The following is an 18,595-nucleotide window of genomic DNA, read 5'->3' on the forward strand; positions in this document are numbered from 1 at the left end:
TTGCACACTTTCACAAAACTAATTCACAACCGAATCCTAAGGAGTCTGAATGATAATGTAGCCTATTTTTACAAACACTGTAAAACATATTAGGTAAAAATCCATTATCGTAAGGTTACTAATGAATGAATAAAAAGCACAAAATAGCAGTCTTCGAGAAAAGCGCGTTATTATGAAAATTGAAACTCAAAAAGTCGATTGAAAGCTAATAGAAAAATTATAAATGTATTGCACTGTAGTACAGTATACAGCATCAATGTCCGAAACATGTTGTGATAAAATATTTCAAAAAGGGTACTGAGATTTTTATTTTTATTTATATTTTATATTACAAGTAGCCCTATACAGAAAAGAGATAAATAAGTATAGCTATAGGTTATTTGTTTATCCAATGAATAAATAAAAAAAAATAAATTATAATAAGAAAACAAAGATATTGTCAAATTTCACTAAAAATTTATTAAAAACTTTAAAACAGAACCATGGTTACACGTAGTTAACCAACGCATCATCAGCTGTACTGAGGAATGAGGATACAGAAGTAATGAAGTAATAATGTAAGTAATGAGCTATTGTAGCCTATATGGCCATTCTGTATATTTTCCATCTTATTTCTCAAGGTTTTCTGGTACATAATATAATATATCCAATATAGGACTGTTGTATTGAATTTAGGACATTGGAATTTAACTCATTTTTATCATTGAAATTTGTGTTAAACTTTATTTTGCTGTAATTTTTTAAAGGTTTGAAATATAACCTCTCAAGTAAAATTTTTTCTCAAATAGCCTATAGATTGTCAAGCCAAATACCAAAGACATGGTAGACATTCTCCAAGTCAGAGACAGAGTAACAGACCAGCTGTATAGAGTGGTCATAAAAAAAAATAATAAAAATAAAATAAATTATCTCTTCTACTAAAAGAAAATTAAATTTTACCTAGAAAATAATTACAAAGTTGTATATATTTTGATATCATGTATAATATTCATTACATTCATTACTTTAGTTATTGCCACCCAATTATTTAGGAGCTCTAGACTACTAAGATTAGGTTAAGAATGTTTCTGTATCCTCATCCCTCAGTACAGCTGATGATGCGTTGGTTAACTACGTGAAACCATGGTTCTGTTTTAAAGTTTTTAATAAATTTTTAGTGAAATTTGACAATATCTTTGTTTTCTTATTATGGAGAGATTTCACAACATCACCATCAATTCTACTAATTTTATTAAAAAATAAATTATTCAATGCAATCAAGCTTCCTGTAGTTAATGGATTGACTTTACTTTATGATGAATTAGCATTTAAATATTGATTGCCTCTATCAAGGGCGGAGTTAGAACTCCAGGTCCTCTTTGCCACACAATATCATAGAGTAATTGAATTCTCTAGTACAGAATTATAATGAATACACTAATTAATATTCATAAGACATTAAATTTGATAAAAATTATAGGACAAATTCACAGTACTATTCTAAAACAAATGATATTATTTTGATGATCATGTTTTATGCATAGTGTATGCATAATCTATACAATACATTACAGTAACGATACTGACAAAAATTGCACAATCTGAGCAGTTCACCTAATAATCAACATAGTCTTTGTCAAAAATTCGATGGATATACTTCTGAGTTATTGATTGCAAAAGCAGAATCCTCGTGTTTTTCTACAGAGATTTTGATACAAAAATACCAACTAGTTTTCATTGAAAGATCTTACTAGACAATTATTAGCTTGCATATTTGCTAGAATATTGACATAAATTTCAAATTACGCACATCAAGAACAGTGTAGTATATGGAAAATGGTTTGAATGAATTATCTGGGGTAGGGGATCCAATGAAATTGTTGAAATGTGGTCCCAAACCGCGAAATCCGTTATTGACGTTGTTCAGAGCAGATGAGTTGATATAAAATAATATTATGCGTCTTGTATATTTTCTTAGGTTTCAATACAGCATTATAATCGTCAGTCTTATTCATTCATCACTATTAATAATATGCAATTCTCGTCACCTGTCAAATACTTCTTCAGTAAATTTATTATGATAAAAATATACGATTTTCAAATAATTATCGAAGAAAGGAATGCTTTTTGAGGCACAAACTTTGGTAGCAGAGACACTAAGTCATTATATTACCAATAATAAATCCACTAATAAGGCAGACATTGATTTCCTTACACTATGATTATAATATATCATAATACTTATTTATAATTTAAGTTAATCTATATTACTGCCATCTACATCATGGATAAGGGATAGTTTTTTAAACATCATACTTGGATTACATAATTGTTAATTTGTCAAATTGATAAATATACAATATTAATAAAATATAAATAAACCTCGCTAGATCAATCTAAAATGTAAATTTGGATCATTCAATAGCCTAAATGGATTTGGAAGAATACATAAGATAACTTTTTTGGAAGTATCTAAGAGGAATGTGGTTATAAATTTAATGGAAATAAGTCTAGTTGAAGAGAATATTTTTTTCATAAAGTTGAAAAGCTTGAAATTTCATCCTGAAAACTACTTTGGAATACTGTTACTACATAAGTCAGTCTTACAGTTTACGAGGAATAAAAAACATTCATGGTTATTGAATAATGGTTCAATACCAAGCTTACTTGGAAGGGAGGAAATTCCTTTCTTCAAACATTATTCCATGTTCATTAAAAGCTTTGAAAAATTTATTCAACTTAATATTTTGAGATTAAATTTCAATGAACGGTATCATGAATGATGTGAAAAGATAGATATAAGTTGAAAACACTTCAATTTATTCGAAATAATTCCAATGGAATGTTTCAATAACTATTATGGTGTCAAGCAATATTGAAAAAATTAACTGCGCAAAAAAATGTTGAGTGACCGATTATCAACAGAAGAAATGAAACAGTGAATTAATGAAATTGGAGTCCTTGTATTTAGATTACAACCAACTAAGAACTAGCAAATTTGTAGAATTACAGTATTGTAGATATAAATTCTTAATTTGTTAATTGCATAGATTTCATATTTTTTGCGCTCAGTGAAATTTGTTAAGTCAAATATAGTATTTACATTATTTATACATTCTGATAGACTATTCAATTTATTTCATTTTTTGTTTGAATAGGTTTCATGAATGTATCTTATTGCCATATCTTCTATTTAATCTGACAAATAAATTTGAATTTGAATTGTACTTTCAGATAGAATTGTTTCGAAATGCCAACTTCTTACTTTGAATTTCAATAAGTGAGTTTTAAAATGTTAATTATTGTAAAAAAATGAAAATTAAAAATTATACTGTGGATATTAAAACTAAATTATTACGTTTTTGATAATACAATACTGTTGTTAGTAGTACTGTATGATGATAAATGTTTAATACAATGTTTTTGATAGAATTAGTAACTCGAGTACAACACTTCATTTGAAATGTAACCAAAATTTGTAGTTGAAGGTATTATTAAAACCCAACATTTCAGCTCAAAAGTGATTAGTATTTTTTACTTAATTATAACATAAATGCATATCATTGGATATTGGATTTTGAATAAGATGGTGCAGAATACATTAATAATACTTAAAGTGATATCTTGAATAAGAGTTATCTATGCACGCCCTGGTATGCATATCTTCATTTGTAAAAATTCAAAAATTATTATATGAATAAACTTATAAAAAGCTTTCAAGATTAATATGTTTTCTACTTGAGCTTCAATATTTAGAGACCCTAAAAAATATTCTAAATGACACAACAAAGTTTCTTTAAAAAATCCACAATATCGTCTATTGACGAAAACTAATTGATACACACTAATAATTTCGAACAAACACAAACAAATTTAATTACTTGAAACATACAAATTTTACACAAAACATACAAATAAATGCAATATAATACTGAAAGATAGAAACTATTACAAACACAGGAATCTCAGTCTCACACGCACTTGTTAATAGAAGTGTGCAAGAAAATTGAATATTTTAATTTCTATAGAATAATAATACTATTTTCTTTCTCTTAGCAGAAGAGAGCGTTGAATGAAATTTCAAGCTTGGACATGAACGTAAATATCAGTTTATTCGTTCGAACAGTAAGTAATAGCACATATTTTAAATCAATATTGTTCTATTGGCCGTTTTCACACTTGTGCAACACTAGTTTTACGCTAATCTACAATTTACAAGTAGACACGGTCTCATTTGATACAACGTGCTTTACTCCGGGTTTAAACCGAACCATCTATCTCTGTGATGGTGCATACGAACCTTATCAGCCGACACTTAGAATTTATTGTCCTCTGATTAGCTGAGAAACAGATTTTGGTAAGAATTAGCCAATCGAAGAACAATAATTCTGAGTGTCGGTAAAGCGGCCTGCACACAGGGAGAATAGTAGCGGTCAAATAAAAGTCCACTAGCTGTCTCGGGAACACGGAATTGAAAATGACATGTACATTTGAGTTGCCGACATTTCAAATTCCGCGTTCCCGTATGCTACTTAATGTTTTTATCCAAGGGAAAGACTTAATTTTTATCGTGGTTTCTAGTAAAATTTTCAACATTTTTGCAATTGTGATGGAAGTTTTTTTTTGGGTTTGTGTCTAGAAATCAACTGATCTGTTAATTCAAAATTTCAGTAGATACATTTTCTTTTCGACTCAACTAAAATTTTGAATTAACATATCAGTTAATCTCTAAACACAAATCCAAACAAAAAACTTCCATCACAATTGCAAAAAATGTTGAAAATTTCACTAAAAACCACGCTACGTTTTGCCCTTAAATAAGCATTAGTGGCGCCTGCTAGCTGCAACGGGAACACGGAATTGGAAATGTCCGCAACTCAAATGCACATAACATTTCCAATTCCGTGTTCCCGCAACAGCTAGTGGACGCTTAGTTGACGCTACTATCGCCCCTGTGTGCAGGCGATCGATTGTTCCCGCGACAAGTTTTTAATTATAAAACTGAGTTTTGCCATAGAGAAACAATAGCGTAAGTAGATATCCCATGGTATAGGACGTTTATGTCGCAACTTTTACTGTTATCTCAAGCTGATAGTCCACGTAGTTCTTTCCCGTGAAGCTGTGTGACGCTCGTAGTCTCTCAAACTACGTGTAGTTCATACACTCTCACCCCAACATAACAGTAAAAATCGACAACAATCGGCTTGAGATAACAGTAAAAGTTGCGACATAAACGCCCTATACCATGGGATATCTACTTACGCTATTGTTTATATATGGTTTTGCCCTTGTGAAAACCACCAATATCTGTTGAGATAGTGATGATAATAATAATACTAAGGCGGCGGCAAACTTTAGTAACTAGAATATAAGTGTTAGAATAGTAGTTCGGTGTGATGTTTGGATTAGTCTGGAGGAGGCAGTATGTAGAGCACGAAGAGAGAGACGAAGAGCAGGGCAAGACAGAGGCAGGTGGAGAGCATCGTGGGAGGGGGAGGAGGGGAGTCAACGACGGCCAAAAGTGTGTGCACTGTGCGTGCGAGCGCTGCCAAATCACCCCCCTCCATTATCGCCTCACGCCTACACACACGGCCCTGGAACCAAGCCACAAAAGCCCCCACCATTATTATATTTAGTCAAGCATCTTCCAAAATTAGTTGCATCTCATCAATTATTATTATTACACTTTTAATCAAGCACCAATCAAATCTAAGTAGCGCTAGAATTTCATGTTGGATCGGTCAATATTGGGTGTATTAGCTAGAATATTGACAGGGTATTGGTTCACCAAGACCAAAATCGATAAAATTAGTTGGGGTATATTGGCTAGAATATTGTCAGTGTTTTGGTTCACTATTATCCACGACCAAAATGAATAAAATTGGTTGGGGTAGACTATATTGGCTAGAGTATTGGTAAATTAATAGGGTATTGGTTCTCTACAATCCACGAAAAAGATGAATACAATTGGATGGGTTATATTGTCTTGAATTTTGATACGTTATTGGTTCACAAGACCAACAGTAATAGATAACTAATTTATCCAAACAGGGTAAATTTAAGTAAGATCTACGGAGAATTTCGAGGGTATATTTATTATTTATAAGGTATTCATATTTTTGTTTATAGGGTGTATCTATGAGCAATTTATAAGGCCAGGATGGAAGGCAGAAGACGACAGGGGAGACCACGCAACCGATGGAGTGATGAAGTGGAGGATGATCTCCGAAAGATGGGGATAAGAGCATGGAGACGAAAGGCATGTGACCGTGATGTGTGGAGGGCTCTTGTGCGAGAGGCTAAAGCTCACATCGAGCTGTAAAGCCAGAAGGGTATATCTATTAATAGGGTGTTGGTAAACCTTGATCCACGACCAAAATGAATAAAATTGGTTGGATACCCTAACTAATGAATTGTTATTCGTTAGAATACGTTAATGGTTCATCGAGACCAAAATGATTATTTATTAGCAACATGAGTATTAAGATATATGGAGTGCTCCAATAAAAACGTCTTACAAGAGATATGGGTAGCACATAAATAATAAACCAATCATTGAAGTTTATGAATAATATTATATGGTACTGTATTTATGTATTTGGGGAATAGATGTTTATAGTGAGGTCCACGTTATAATGACAGTATTTGATTATTTATCCAACAGGGCAAATTAAAAAACGATTTATGGAGAATGTCAAATAAATTCTTGTAATTTGCGTAGATGGTTGGGGCATATTGGCTAGAATTTTGATACAATATTGGTTCACCAAGATCAAATTTGATAAATAACTAATTTATCCAACAGGGTAAATTAAAAAAAAAAACGGAGTATGTCGAATATATTCTTGTAATTTGCTTAGAGGAGGAAAGAGTATGGTTCCCTAAATATATGTGATGCACAAATAAATATACTTAGTGGGTGTGTAGTTGTAATGGGTGAGTAAGATAAATATTTGTAAAAAGGTAGTGAACGTAGCGACCAAGTGGACATTGATAACAATAAATCACTATTTTTTAAGACTTTTGAAACTTGAAAAGAATGGAAAGATTTGAAGATGGATTTGAAACTTGGGAAATATGAAAAGTATGTGCTTTTTCAAACTATGATAGTTCCATGTATTTAGTGACCAAGTGGAGGGAGATCACACCATTAATCACTTCTTTCAGGAATTTTTAAAATTCATGAGAAATATAAAAAAATGTATTTTTTTGAACTATGATAGTTTCATGTATTGAATTCGATGATCATAATGATACATAAGGGAAACATAAATTGGATACTAAAATTATTTATTAGTGGAAATTAACATTAGTTTTTTAGTGCTTCACAAACTTTATTAGAATATTCAGAATTATACAGTGTTTGAAAGCCCCTCTACCCTAGTTAGATTCTTCCGTATTAAGAAACAAATATTCAATCTACTTTCTCATTATTTACTCATTGTTATTAGTTTTATGAATGGATAATGAACTTATTGCCAAATAAAAGAAATATTTTTAAAAATAAAAATAATCAATAAATATACAATACGTTTTGGCGTGATTTGTATTGTTTATCACAATTGTGATTCAGTACAAACCAATTCCGTTTGATTTTATCATCAGTGGACTTGAAGTAAATTTAATCAGTGTTAGTACAATTTATAAATTGTTGTTCTTGAAGACTATTGGATCAACCCAACTCATAATACCAGCTTTTAATCGTTATTAGTATAAAGTATTAGAGTAACAACGTCGTTGTAAGAATGATAAAGTCTTCGATGAGTCAAAGCAAAGTCTCGATCTATTAGAAACTAGTTCTGTATGTCGGTTTTTCATATTATAATAAAAAGGGCCAATCAAAAATTGTCATACATTGTCAATAAATCTAGACATGAGGCTAATCGATCTCTGAGCATGCGCGAAACTTCATTTCGGTAGGAGATTGGTTAGTACCTCCTAATTTTACGGCAAAGTGCAAAATAATTTCCTATTATGAGCGCTGAGACTTGTTATGTACAGGTTTATGAACGCTCTTTGCAAAGGGTGTTGAAGTAAGTGTCATATTGTGTTCCAACTCATCTCATGCATTTACATGTTATGCAATCTATGAAGCAAACACAATTTGACAAATATTTACATTTTTTCAAAAAACTATGATGCTCTACCTTATTTGTTCTAATATGATTTTGTGGCTTGGTTCTCGGGTACGTTTGTTGTAGGGATCGGCAAAATATACATGGATCGACACATTTTAAACATGAGAGATAACATCGATGAATGCTAAAAATAAATTCAAATTTCTAACCAATAAGTTATGAACATGAATAAACTGAAATAATATAATAACAGTGAATAAAAATACAGTATTTTAATTCAACGTACAACACAAAACGTACTGACGTCAAAAATAATTAACAATAAAAATAATAATAACAAATTTTATAAAATCGAAAATCATGCAAAACTTTAAATTTACTTTAGAACTGCAAAACTTTAAAACATAACTTTGAATTTGAATTCCAAAATGGAAAACTGAAATCTAACTTCAGGAAATCTGAATGTGTTTACAATACAATTGTGTTGTGTCATAGTAGATTGGAAAGATAGATGTGAGAGCTAGATTGCAATATATTTGACAACTAACAATTAGCTATTTCACTAGTCTAGTTTTTTCCATGCATTTTGATAATAGAAAATAAGTGATCTCCAGTCCAATTTTGGATAGAATAAAATGATAGCCAACATTACTTTTTTCAGATAAAAATTATATTGTTCCATAATAGTGAAAAAATCTTCACTTCAATAGCAAGAAGCTTTTTGATTAGGACAAATTGAAATAATCTTTCAAGTCAATAATAAAAAAATGTAAAATCACACAATAAAGTCTGAGAAGAGCCTGTGATGTAGTAGCATATAATATATCAAGAGAAGAAACTGTAAAAATGTAATTTTAAAGACCCAATCAAATGTTGTTGACTACATAGCCTAATACATTCAGTTGATTTTGTTATTCAGTATATTAGTTTCAAAATGTTACTAGAATTTTATAATAAAAATGCAAATTACAATAGAAAAAATAATTTAAATTCAAAATTTGTATATCTTTTACCAACTAGAGCTATGATAATAGAAAGTCAAGCTCAATAATCCTATATTCTGTATTTTTAGTTTTTGTTTGTATGATGTTTAAGGAAAAATATTATTCAATAATTATTAGAAATTCCTTCACAATATTATAAAGTTATTTCAAGCCAACTTAAAGGTCTTTGCATAGAAAGTATGGAAGAACTAAACATTGCATAGAATTTCACTGAGACTTGGGCTCAAATTAAAAAGTGAATGAAACATAACCAACTTTCTGGACTAGTGAATGAATCGAAATTCGGGGAAGGAACAGTTTTGGGCTGTGCCTTTTGGCCCTTCCCCAATAAATGAATTGTGTTTTGTGTATCAATGAATGAGTGATAATATCACTTATATGAGGTACCATAAAGAAACAATAGCATAAGTAGATATCCCATGGTTCAGGGCATTTATGTCGCAGCTTTTAATGTTATCTCAAGCTGATAGTCCACGTAGTTCTTTCCTGTGAAGCTTTATGACGCTGGTAGTCTCTCATATTGTGCCGTTCATACACTCTTACCCGGTCAGAACAGTAAAAATCGACAATAATCGACAGTAATCGGCTTGAGATAACAGTAAAAGCTGCGACATAAACGCCCTATACCATGGGATATCTACTTACGCTATTGTTTCTCTATGGAGGTTCTTTATTAAATTCATTTTTAAACTTGAAAATGGCCAAAGTAGGCTGAAGTAGACAATAATCTACAGTATTCGGCTTGTGATAACAGTAAAAGTTACGACATGAACGCCTTATACCATGGGATATCTACTTACGCTAAGTTATTGTTTCTCTATGGAGGTTCTTTATTAAATTTATTTTTAAACTTGAAAATGGCCAAAGTAGGCTGAAACTAGTTGTTTAAAATGCTTTAAATAAAAGGGTACTTCATGTTTCTTTATTGCTTTTGATAATGAGTGAAAATCTATCATAAAAATCTATCATTTTACAGCTGTGCTTAGTGAGAGAAGTAATGTGTATTTTTGGGTTCAAAATTTTATAAGATAACTTGATTAATTCAATATGAAGTGATAATTAAGTGTTATATTTAAATATAGTTTGGTATTTTAATTTCTCTAAATTCAAAATGTTTAGCTTATATATATTTTTGGACGAAAATTGAACTTGAACGTTTTACATTAGAAACATAACCTATTTTTTGGACATTTTATTAATTTATCAAAATTTGGGAATGGAATAGTTTTGGGCCAAGCCTGTTGTTCCTTCCTAATCATATTTATATGATTTGTGATTCTGTCCACGAATAAATAAATAAATAAATAAAATAAGTTGGCTTTTTAAAACAAACATACCTATACTAAGCCGGAAGTCTTTCTAATTTTTTTCACAAAAGAAGGTTTTCACTAACTTTGACAAGCAAAGAATCTAATTTCAACTCATTCAAAATTACTTTTTAGAAAATATGTTACAAGAATGTTCAGAAGTATCTACTTGTATACAGCACGTGCTTCAAATATTTGATGAAGAATTTCTTTTACAGTTACTGTGGTGAATACTTCAATACTGCGGTAAAAATATAAAATTAGTGATTGAATTTATGGTAAATATTTGAGTAGTCAATTTACTAACCTCTTCAACACCAATCCTCCTACAGGCTTCAAGGAAGTTGTCGACATTCCTTCGACACCGAGCCATAGTTAACTTCGGCTGCAAAAAGTATGATTTTCATAAAAACTACAAAAAGATAACGTGCACCACCAAAGACCTTGAAGATGCATAGACTCACATGCAGCGCTAGTGTCGTACTTGGAATTGAAATCGGCCATTGAGGGGGCAACCTATAAGATTATTACATACTTTGTAATCTATAATATTACAGATACATAGATACAATATCTCGTGCTAAAATACCCCAATGGCGGCCTTCAATTTCAAGTAAGAGCTATCATTCGGAAGGCAAAGGCATTGTGGGTCTATATCTCTTTAAGGTCTTTGTGCACTACGAATGCTAACAGAACAAACACTTCAAGAGCTGAAAAAACTTTGATACTTGGGAATTATTATTCAATAGTTGTATATATGATCAGAAATAAATCATGCATAGAAGCCATGTTTCAGCATTTGCTGGAATAGTAACTCAGTTTAGTAACTCGAACTATCCTAAAAATTATTAATTTAATTTTGATAATAGTGTTGCAACCCAGGATTGTTATAAATATTATTAGACCATATTATTCAGGGTTGAAGCTCTTCAACCAAATCCTACATTAGTGAGAAATTTTGATGTTAAAACGGTTTCGAGAACTCTTACTCTAAGGCTGGTAGATAGAGTAGATGCTGCGAAGCTTTTAGGGAATCCTATTATATTAAGCGAGCAATTTCTGTATATATTTCTATATCTAGTTATTTTTATCTGGTTTTTTATGTCCAACGGATCTCGAAAACGGCTCTAACGATTTTCACGAAATTTGGAACATAGTAGGTTTATGATATAAAAATTCGATTGCACTAGGTCTCATCCCTGAGAAAACTCGCTGAAGGACATGAAAAGGATAATTATTATTCATCCTTGGAAAAACAGATGGTAATTTCGTCGTCTGTCGAAACAGAAGATGCGTGTGTGGGAGAGAAACAGAATTATTTCCAGCTGTGTAATTCAGCGAGAAATATTATCTAGAAATATTAATCGACTTGATCAAAATAATCTGATTTGTTGACATGACATGATAATCATTCTAAACTAGAGTATATCATAATTTTCAAAGTTAATCATTATTTTACAATTTTAAGTGATTAGTCAGTGTTATTTTGTTATTCAATTCGGTTTGTAAACAATCAAAATTAGAACTTTTTTGTTTTCAAATGTTTGGACTGAAAATTGAACCTGTATTCAAGTGTATGGAACATAACCTACTTTCTGGACTATTTATAGTGTATAAATCAAAATTCGGGAAGAAACAGTTTTGGGCTGTGCCTGTTAGTCCTTCCCCAATCATTTTGAAGAATTCAGTGTTCTGTTTATCAATAAATAAATAACGAGCAAAGCTCGGTACCCCGATATTAGATTATTACGACAACTACTTGAAGTGTTAAAAATGTATAAAATAGACCATCCAGATATATAGCACAATTTATCATAGTATTAAAGCAAATACGGAATTCAAAGTAAGTAGACAAAGAAAACCGAATACATTTGAAACAGTACATAAATTATCTATAGGTGAAACTTCAGTTATCTGAATCAATTGGCTAGTGAGAACGGTTAGTTTAGAGGTAAGGATCGTTACAATCTTCGGTCTGCTAGCACCGCCTGGTTCGTGGGTTCGAATCCCGCCGATAGCATGGACGTTTCGTCATCTCATCAATTCACCAAAGCACTTTTCATTACCCACTCACAAAAAAGCTCATGTGAGCTTCATCCACAATGAAAAACAAAAATTGGGATCGATCCAGATTCGGTTAAACCTTAGTAAAGGTTTTCAGAAAAAAATATTCTAATCATGGGAAATGTTATCATGTTTATTCCATTTATTCATATACAAAATACAATCCAGGTAAAAACAACATGCATTTGCCCAAAACTGCTCTGAACCTTAATTTGGAATACACAGTCTAGAGGTTATGAAAATGATAACTTAATTCACACACTATTTTGAGTCCAAAAAAATGTATTTACTACAATTTTGAATTTATCAGATTTGAATTTATGAATAAATTTAAATTTTATTTATCATTTTTGAATTTATGTTGACGAAAATTTTATCAGGCAAATTGAAAATTTTCAAATTGAAAACATGGCATAATATATCATCAATCATCATACATACTGTATTATTTGTTCACATTCTTGTTTAGGGCAACTTGCATGTACATAAAAATTGAAAATCAAAGTACACTTTTAACATTTATTTTATTTATTTTACTGTATTCTAATTATAAGCGCTTTATTTTATTTCAGATTTACTTTCAAATTTTACTTGGGAGTCGGATGACCGGAGTTATATTGCACCTAAAGACAGCATAGTTATGAGAAAGTTCCTTCTAGTTTTTAAAATTTTTATTTATTCATTAATTGTACAAAATACTACATTCATAATATGACACTGAAGGAAAAACTAGGCTGAGCCTGTACTACGTGATCTCTCCAAAAATTTTACGAAAGTTTTCCTTCCTACATTGGTGCTACGTTATACAATATTTTTTTATATTCATGAGAGGGCTCTTTCCTTAGCTTCTTTCAAATTAATTTTTATGATGTTGTTCAACTGTGTATAGTGTTGTAAGATATACCGTATTGAATATTTTATCTTTTAGATAACCGTGTAGAGATGGAAATTACTGAGATATTGCAATTATTCAAATGCTAATGAAATAATTGCAATATCTCAGTAATTTCCATCTCTGGACTGGCTGGCCGCTATGGCTTCGTATAAAATGAGCGCTGCTATCTAGAGATTGTCAGTTTGGTGTAAGGGTAAGCATTCCTGACCGGCAATTAGGAGGTACTGCGTTCGATTCCCGGGCTGACAAATAATTTTTGAATAGTAGCGGTCATCGAATTTCCATCTGGCTGTTTACCCTGTTGTCAATATTTGAAGTAGAAGAAGTCTCAGGGTGAATCACAGCATTTAATTTGGATTTTTGTTCAATAATAATTAGATAACCGTATATTGTTGATATGATTCTTTGAGTGAACGAATTGATGGAGAGGTGAGGTGGGGAGGTGACTTACGACTGCAGGAGAAGGAACGTGTATGCTCGCCACAGATCGCGGCCTCACGTGGTTGGCCAGGTGACACAGAACGACGCCGTCGCTCAACGCCGGAGCCAAGTCCGAAGGCAGCGCCATCTTCAACCGCGTTTCAATATTCTACAACAAATAACAAATTCAAATTACAATGCCTTCTATAGACGGTAGCTGATACAGGTTTGTTGATGTAATATTAACTGTTCATTCTCATTTAAAGTAATCAATTATATTTTATTAAGTAAGAAATTATATTTTTCAATAATTTCGTAATGAACTTTCATAATTAAGATGAAATATTTTGTCAATTGATTATTAATTCTACATTGTTGAAAGACGATCTGGCAAATGAGCAAAGCGAGAAAGAGATAGCGCCATCCGCTTTGTTGACTGATAGACAAGGATAGCAATACCATTGCTAATCAAACACTGCCATTATGACGTGGACCTATGGGAATTTAATTTGTTGATTTCCTATGTTGAAATTGATTAAATTAAACTAAATGAATGATGAAATATTTTTAATGTTGGAATGACAAAATTGAACTCTGGATAAATATTGAAAATAAACTGATACAAGTGATAAACAAACTATGCCGGTTGAAAACATCACAGGTGGCAATCGCCACAGACCTTACTATAGTAGCCTTCTTTCAGTTATTTTTCAAGTAACGTTCAATTTACAAATCTTCTTGTGGTATATTTTGTCTATGGTGAAACGTAGGTGGTGCATAGCTAATTTTATTATTTTTTGTCATGTAAATCTGTATAATTTGAGCATAGCTCTAACAGTGTATGACACGTCAATTCAATAATTAAACTACTGTACATCAAGTTTTCCCAGCCCTGAGGTCACAGCAATTTCAAAAAAATCTTAATACTGAAATCACTCCATCCACACACTTTGCGCGTATCTTGTCCTGGCCCAATACAAGCCCATCAAAGCCGCGGAGACCAGGGCGTGTTGCTAGATTACAATTTTCACATTTATCCAGCAAAATTCCCGGATAGAGCACTGTCTTCAATACTGTTAGATAGCTGTTGTTTTAGGAGTAAGTTTGAATTTCTTTCCAAGTTTTAAAATATTCAATAATATTAATACAGTATTTTTCAGTTATCAGTGATGATTTGGTGAAATATTCTTATACGATTTGGTTTTCAACTTTTCTAAATTCTTAGTTTATAAATAATTGGACTCAAAATTGAACAAAAATCATGGAGTGTAAAAATAACTATTTTTGAACAATTTCTATCTAAATTCGGGAAAGGAACAGTTTTGGGCTTAAAGCCTGTTGTTCCTTTCTCAATCATTCATAGTTGAGAATGATATTGTATCCATCAATATTTACAATTGCCAATCAAACACTGCCATTATAACTTGAATCTCACTAAATTTGAGCGCTCTCATCGAATTCCCGTCTAGCTGTTAACCCTGTTGTCAATATTTGCAGTAGCAGAAGTTTTCGGGGTGATTTACAGCATTTAATTTGGATTTTCGTTTATTAATAATTAAAGGAATCTAGTTTGAATAAAGATGTATTGGGCCATACAAATAAAACCAAAGCATATGCTCATGAGCATGAGCATGGAGCATAAGGTTTCGCTCATGAGCATTAGATAGAAGCATAAGCATTTGCTCATTTTTACTTTCCTTGCCCTATTACCATAGGTAAGGAAAGTATTGCTTTCCGAAAAAAATTAAGGTACCCCAATTTCTAAATTTCTATACGTATTTCTATACTTAATTTCTAAAACTGGTTCTTGGGTATTGGTCTGTATGTATGTATGTGTGTGTGTGTGTGTGTGTGTGTGTGTGTGTGTGGTGTGTGTGTGTGTGTGTGTGTGTGTGTGTGTGTGTGTGTATATGAGTGTATGTGCGTCTGTGTACACGATATCTCATCTCCCAATTAACGGAACGACTTGAAATTTGGAACTTGAGGTCCTTCCCCTATAAGGATCCGACACGAACAATTTCGATCAAATGCAATTCAAGATGGCGGCTAAAGTGGCGAAAATGTTGTCAAAAACAGGGTTATTCGTGATTTTTTCGGAAACGGCTCCAACGATTTTGATCAAATTCATACCTAAAATAGTCATCGATAAGCTCTATCAACTACCACAAGTCCCATATCTGTAAAAATTTCAGGAGCTCCGCCCCATCAATGCAGATAGATTCCCAATTATCAGGCTTCAGATACAATTGAAACCAAAATAATCAAGTGGAGTAGATTGAGCATGAAAATCTCTACAATTAATGTTGAGTAACATTTTCACCTAAAATTGAAAATAAGCTTTAAATTCGAGAAAATGTGATTATTCAATTGCAAATTATTGTTGATTCTATTAAATCATTCACTATGAAGAGATAGCAGACCTCATGTGTGTCTCCAGCGTTATTGTCCTGTCACCAGCTGGCTTTGAATAGTAGGTAGACTTGAGATGCGCGGGAACACTAGCGTCAGGTTATCAATTTTCATAACGGCAAGGAAAGTTGTGTGAGTGCGCCACACCAGATTTTTATATGAATAAGCTTTACCTTCATACTCCTGAACTCTGGAGCAAATGCTCACGTATTTTAAAGATTTTTCATCAGCTGATTCGCCTTTGTAGCCTTACTTTGTTTTTATATCTCACGTAAGCGCTAAATATGCAAGTATAGACACCGCTTGTGTTTGCGTCGTCTGCTCTGTTCTCTATTAATGAATAGAGTTATAGGTTATTAGTTGAGTTCTGAATTTTGAAATAATTGCGTGAAAAAATGTCATCTCTATAATAATCTTTAGTATAATCTTATAATCTCAATAGCCTTCTTATAATCGTCTGCACTCTCATCTTCTTAAATGCCTATTTCCTATTCTGTGATGGCTATCTTAATATCGGATAGGTATCTTTTGTAGGAATAATGGTGACATATATCATGGTTGAATCTAAAAAGAGTTTTATAGTTCTCAACTATTGGTTGTGATCGTATCTGTTATAGTTTCTTCTTACTCACACGAATTAGTTGAGCCGTTTTACTATGAGCAGAAGGTGAAAAGCTGCTCCGCACTAGACACACCTTTTTTGGAGCGTTTGCTTCAAAAGTTGAGAAAATGCTCTAGTTTATTCATACAATTTTGAGCAAATGTTCAAACTATTACTTTCCTTGAACTGAAGTGGTTTTTGGGTATTGGTCTGAATGTGTGTGTGTGTGTGGTGTGTGTGTGTGTGTGTGTGTGTGTGTGTGTGTGTGTGTGCGTCTGTGTACACGATATCTCATCTCCCAATTAACGGAATGACTAGAAATTTGGAACTTAAGGTCCTTCCCCTATAAGGATCCGACACGAACAATTTCGATAAAATGCAATTCAAGATGGCGGCTAAAATGGTGAAAATGTTGACAAAAACAGGGTTTTTCGCAATTTTCTCAAAAATGGCTCCAACGATTTTGATCAAATTCATACCTAAAGTAGTAATTGTTAAGCTCTATCAACTGCCACAAGTCCCATATCTGTAAAAATGTCAGGAGCTCCGCCCCATCTATGCAAAGTTTGATTTTAGATTCCCAATTATCAGGCTTCAGATACAATTTAAACAAAAAATTTCGAGTGGAAAAGATCGAGCATGAGAATCTCTACAATTAATGTTCAGTAACATTTTCACCTAAAATTAAAAATAAGCTCGAAATTCGAGAAAATGTTATTTTTTCAATTGCAAAAACTGTTGGCAACTGTTGATTCTATTAAATCATTCACTATGAAGAGATAGCAGACCTCGTGTATCTCCAGCGTTATAGTCCTGTCACCAGCTGGCTTAGATCTTTGAATAGTAGACTTGAGATGCGCGGGAACACTAGCGTCAGGTGATAAATTTTCATAACGGCAAGGAAAGTTGTGTGAGTGCGCCACACCAGATTTTTTGCTCACGTGCAGAAAATGGAGAAGCATATGCTCCATATTTTAGAAGTATAAGCAAATGCTCAACTTTATTCATACGGCCCATTGACTTACAGTTCGTAGCTGCTTTATAAGTTCGGCCTCTTCCTTGGCCTTCTCGAACTCGCGTCGCATGGTGAATGAGAGCTTGTCGGGCGGCACCGATCGGTTCCAGGCTGGCGGGCGTCCGGCATTCTTGTTGTTGTCTGTGCCATTGCTGGCCGACGACAGGTAGTTGAGCGTCTTGGCCACCAGCTGTGGCGACGCCGGCTTCACGTACACTCCCGACGTCGTATTGTTGCTCACGCCGTTCACTATATCCTACAAACAATACAACGTATATCTCATGTTGATTGCGACAAAAATTCCATCTAAATTTGGAAGAAGAATATTGAAAGGTTTGCTTGTTTTACCTCTTCCAATATAATTTTAACCATAAGTGATCTGTACAAATATATATACAGGGTGTCCCACGAAAGGTGTAACAGCCGAAGGCCATAGATTCTACATTAAATTTGCAACAAAAAATGTCTAGTAAAATTGTGTTATATCGACCTTAGTTTTCGAGATATGTAGATTTTTCGATATTTTTGAAAAACGTTAATAAATGGAAAACTATCTGTCAAAATCTAATTCCAAGGACATGGTTGGAAAGAGCAAGGAATTTCCAATAAGATTCATATAATTTGTTCTTTTGTTTGACGTTTTTGAACTTTTTATATGTGTTCAAACTGTTTAAAATTTGGCTTTGAACTCGACGAATATACTTTTTTTCAACTTTGAACGCTCATAAAAGTTCAAAAACGTCAAACGAAGGAACAAATTATATGAATCTTATTGGAAATTCCTTCCTCTTTCCAAACATATCTTTGGAATTAGATTTTGACT

At 32.4% G+C, this 18,595-nt stretch overlaps 1 protein-coding gene across 5 annotated transcripts in view; it reads right to left on the reverse strand.

Moving 5' to 3' along the window:
* The window catches only part of LOC111047900 (leucine-rich repeat and calponin homology domain-containing protein), a 155,718-nt gene that overhangs the window by 15,704 nt on the left and 121,419 nt on the right, over positions 1–18,595 (reverse strand). The window contains exons 10-13 of one of the 5 annotated variants that reach the window (XM_039424834.1): positions 17,783–18,028; positions 13,779–13,916; positions 10,676–10,753; positions 5,173–5,573 (exon numbers count right to left, since the gene is read on the reverse strand). In XM_039424834.1, coding sequence (XP_039280768.1) covers positions 5,385–5,573; positions 10,676–10,753; positions 13,779–13,916; positions 17,783–18,028 — 651 coding nt within the window. In that variant the 3' untranslated portion in view covers positions 5,173–5,384. Of the gene's footprint in view, positions 1–5,172; positions 5,574–10,675; positions 10,754–13,778; positions 13,917–17,782; positions 18,029–18,595 lie in introns of those variants that run through there. The other 4 variants (XM_039424831.1, XM_039424833.1, XM_039424830.1 and 1 more) reach the window with 4 other exon arrangements.

The sequence above is a fragment of the Nilaparvata lugens genome, chromosome 3 (assembly GCF_014356525.2).
Source record: "Nilaparvata lugens isolate BPH chromosome 3, ASM1435652v1, whole genome shotgun sequence".
Classification (NCBI taxonomy): domain Eukaryota; kingdom Metazoa; phylum Arthropoda; class Insecta; order Hemiptera; family Delphacidae; genus Nilaparvata; species Nilaparvata lugens.